Source organism: Perkinsus marinus (genome assembly GCF_000006405.1).
Source record: "Perkinsus marinus ATCC 50983 genomic scaffold scf_1104296960746, whole genome shotgun sequence".
NCBI lineage: Eukaryota > Perkinsozoa > Perkinsida > Perkinsidae > Perkinsus > Perkinsus marinus.
In genome coordinates this window covers 1-2,022 of record NW_003205992.1, presented here as the reverse complement: position 1 = coordinate 2,022, position 2,022 = coordinate 1, and the positions used below count along the sequence as shown (strand labels likewise).

Sequence of the window (2,022 nt, the reverse complement as noted above, 5' to 3'; positions counted from 1 at the left end):
GTTGTGCGTGCGTGCAGAATTATTCAGGCTTAACTACGAAGCGTAGGAGGCTATCAGATAGATCAAACGACTCCTCTATATGCGGAGGTTTTGGGAAAAATCGGAAAACTCGATTATGCGAACAGCTTGAAGAGATATGCACGAAAAACTTCAATGACGGAAAAATGTTCCACCCGAGGATCGAACCGGGGACCTATGTCAAATTCCTTGATCGAATCAACAGACGTGGACTAAGTGAGCTCCGCCCCTTCGTCACGAAGGCCTAGTTGATAACGAGTGAGTGATGGTATTATAGCGGTACTCTTTTTTCGCTTGGTAGGGAAGATCCTCTTTGTTTCGTTTGCCGGTTCTGTGATTCCAGACCTCAATGAGACCGTCTGTAGCGCCAGTCACGAGGAACCTAAACTCGTAAAAAATTGAAGGTTTAAAAAAACTTATGAAAAAAAACTAGTCACCAGTGATTTCTGAACCATGTACGAAGAACACTCATCAAAGCAGTGTTGGAGGAATCTGATATTTGCTTTTCTCAGCTGATGATCTCAGGAATTTCCTCACTAATTTTAGGAGTATATATAAAAATTCAGGTAGAAATATTCAGAAACCAACAAGAATTTTCCAAATTTTCTTCAGAATTTCCATACTGCCACCAACACATGTAGTTGATTATGTGCATATTTTCCCAAAACTGATCAAAGGGAGCACGACTCGAGAATTCAGAGTACACCACGGCGGAAGCTGTACGATCTCTATATGGATATAAGTGTACATTGAGGAGCGAGCGGAGCATATACCGCAACAACAGGCACTTTCGAGTTGTGCGTGCGTGCAGATTTATTCTTACTCAACTACGAAGGTAGGAGGCTAACAGATCGATCAAATCGCTCCTCTATATGCCGAGGTTTCCGCGAGAATCGAAAAACTCGATTAAACGAACAGCTCGACGCGATATGCACGAAAACCTTTAACGACGGTAAAATGTCCAACCCGGGAATCGAACCGGGGACCTCTGTCGAATTCATTGATCGAATCAATAGCCGTGTACTAAGTGAGCTCCGCCCCTTCGTCACGGTAAGCATAGTATACTCTGTACAGTTCCCCCGCACTGCACATGGCTGCATTTTTAGACACCAAGTTGCGGAGTCTATATTAGCTATCAACATACGTGAACTTGAAACCCACCCAGTGTGGAAAAATATGCATACATGTGTCTGTGACAATATTAAAATTCTGAGGAAATTTCGGGAAAATTCTCATTGGTTTCTGTACACTTCTACTCGAATTCGTATACAAACTTGCACAGTGAGTGACAAAACCAGTGTTAGAAAATATTCACATGGTCGAACACATCTGTTGGTGATAACTCGAGAATTCTGAGGAAATTTAAGGAGATTTTCGGTGATTTTTGTACACTTTTACCCGAATTCGCATATAAACTTGTATATAGGTGAGGAAACTTCAGAGCTCAATCGAGAAAAGCGACCATATTCTCTAACACTGGTGAAAAATCTGGAACTCGACCGAGGAAAGCGAGCGTATATTCCTCCAACACGGAACCGTCCAAGACTTACTGTCCAGAGGGCGAAAAAGTGACAGACTCTGGATGAGCACCCTTGCCAAACTTGAGGATCTTCGACGTGTGAGTTGGAGGCTCCTCAGCAACGGCATAGTCTTGCACTAACGGAATAGTGCATTTATGAACCGAACTTGCAGCATGTTGACCGCAGTCGACTACCTTCCACATTGCCCGATTTCGGTGCTGTTGTTCCTCGAAAGATATCAATCTTCTCTCCTGAAATGAAATGCATTATCTTTCCGAGCCACTTAAAATAATAACAATGATGAAAAAAGACTATTACAGTCTTCACTCTTGAGCGCTCATCGGCACTAATATTCTATTACGAAAATTCGTTCATAATATTCAACGTGATTCTTTAATCGAGAATACAGCAACCGCGTGTCAAAGAGTGCCACGCCAGTAGGGAGAACTGAGGGTTGCGAGCCCCCATCTTGATGGAAGGCCTC

General features: G+C 43.0%; 1 protein-coding gene across 1 annotated transcript; it reads right to left on the bottom strand.

Moving 5' to 3' along the window:
* Positions 1-1,564: 1,564 nt before the first annotated feature.
* Pmar_PMAR013516 (hypothetical protein) lies at positions 1,565-1,789 on the bottom strand (the record flags this gene model as incomplete). The annotated part of the gene is made up of 1 exon (XM_002772579.1): positions 1,565-1,789. A coding segment is annotated over one exon (225 nt), but the record flags the coding sequence as incomplete, so codon positions are not given.
* Positions 1,790-2,022: the final 233 nt, after the last annotated feature.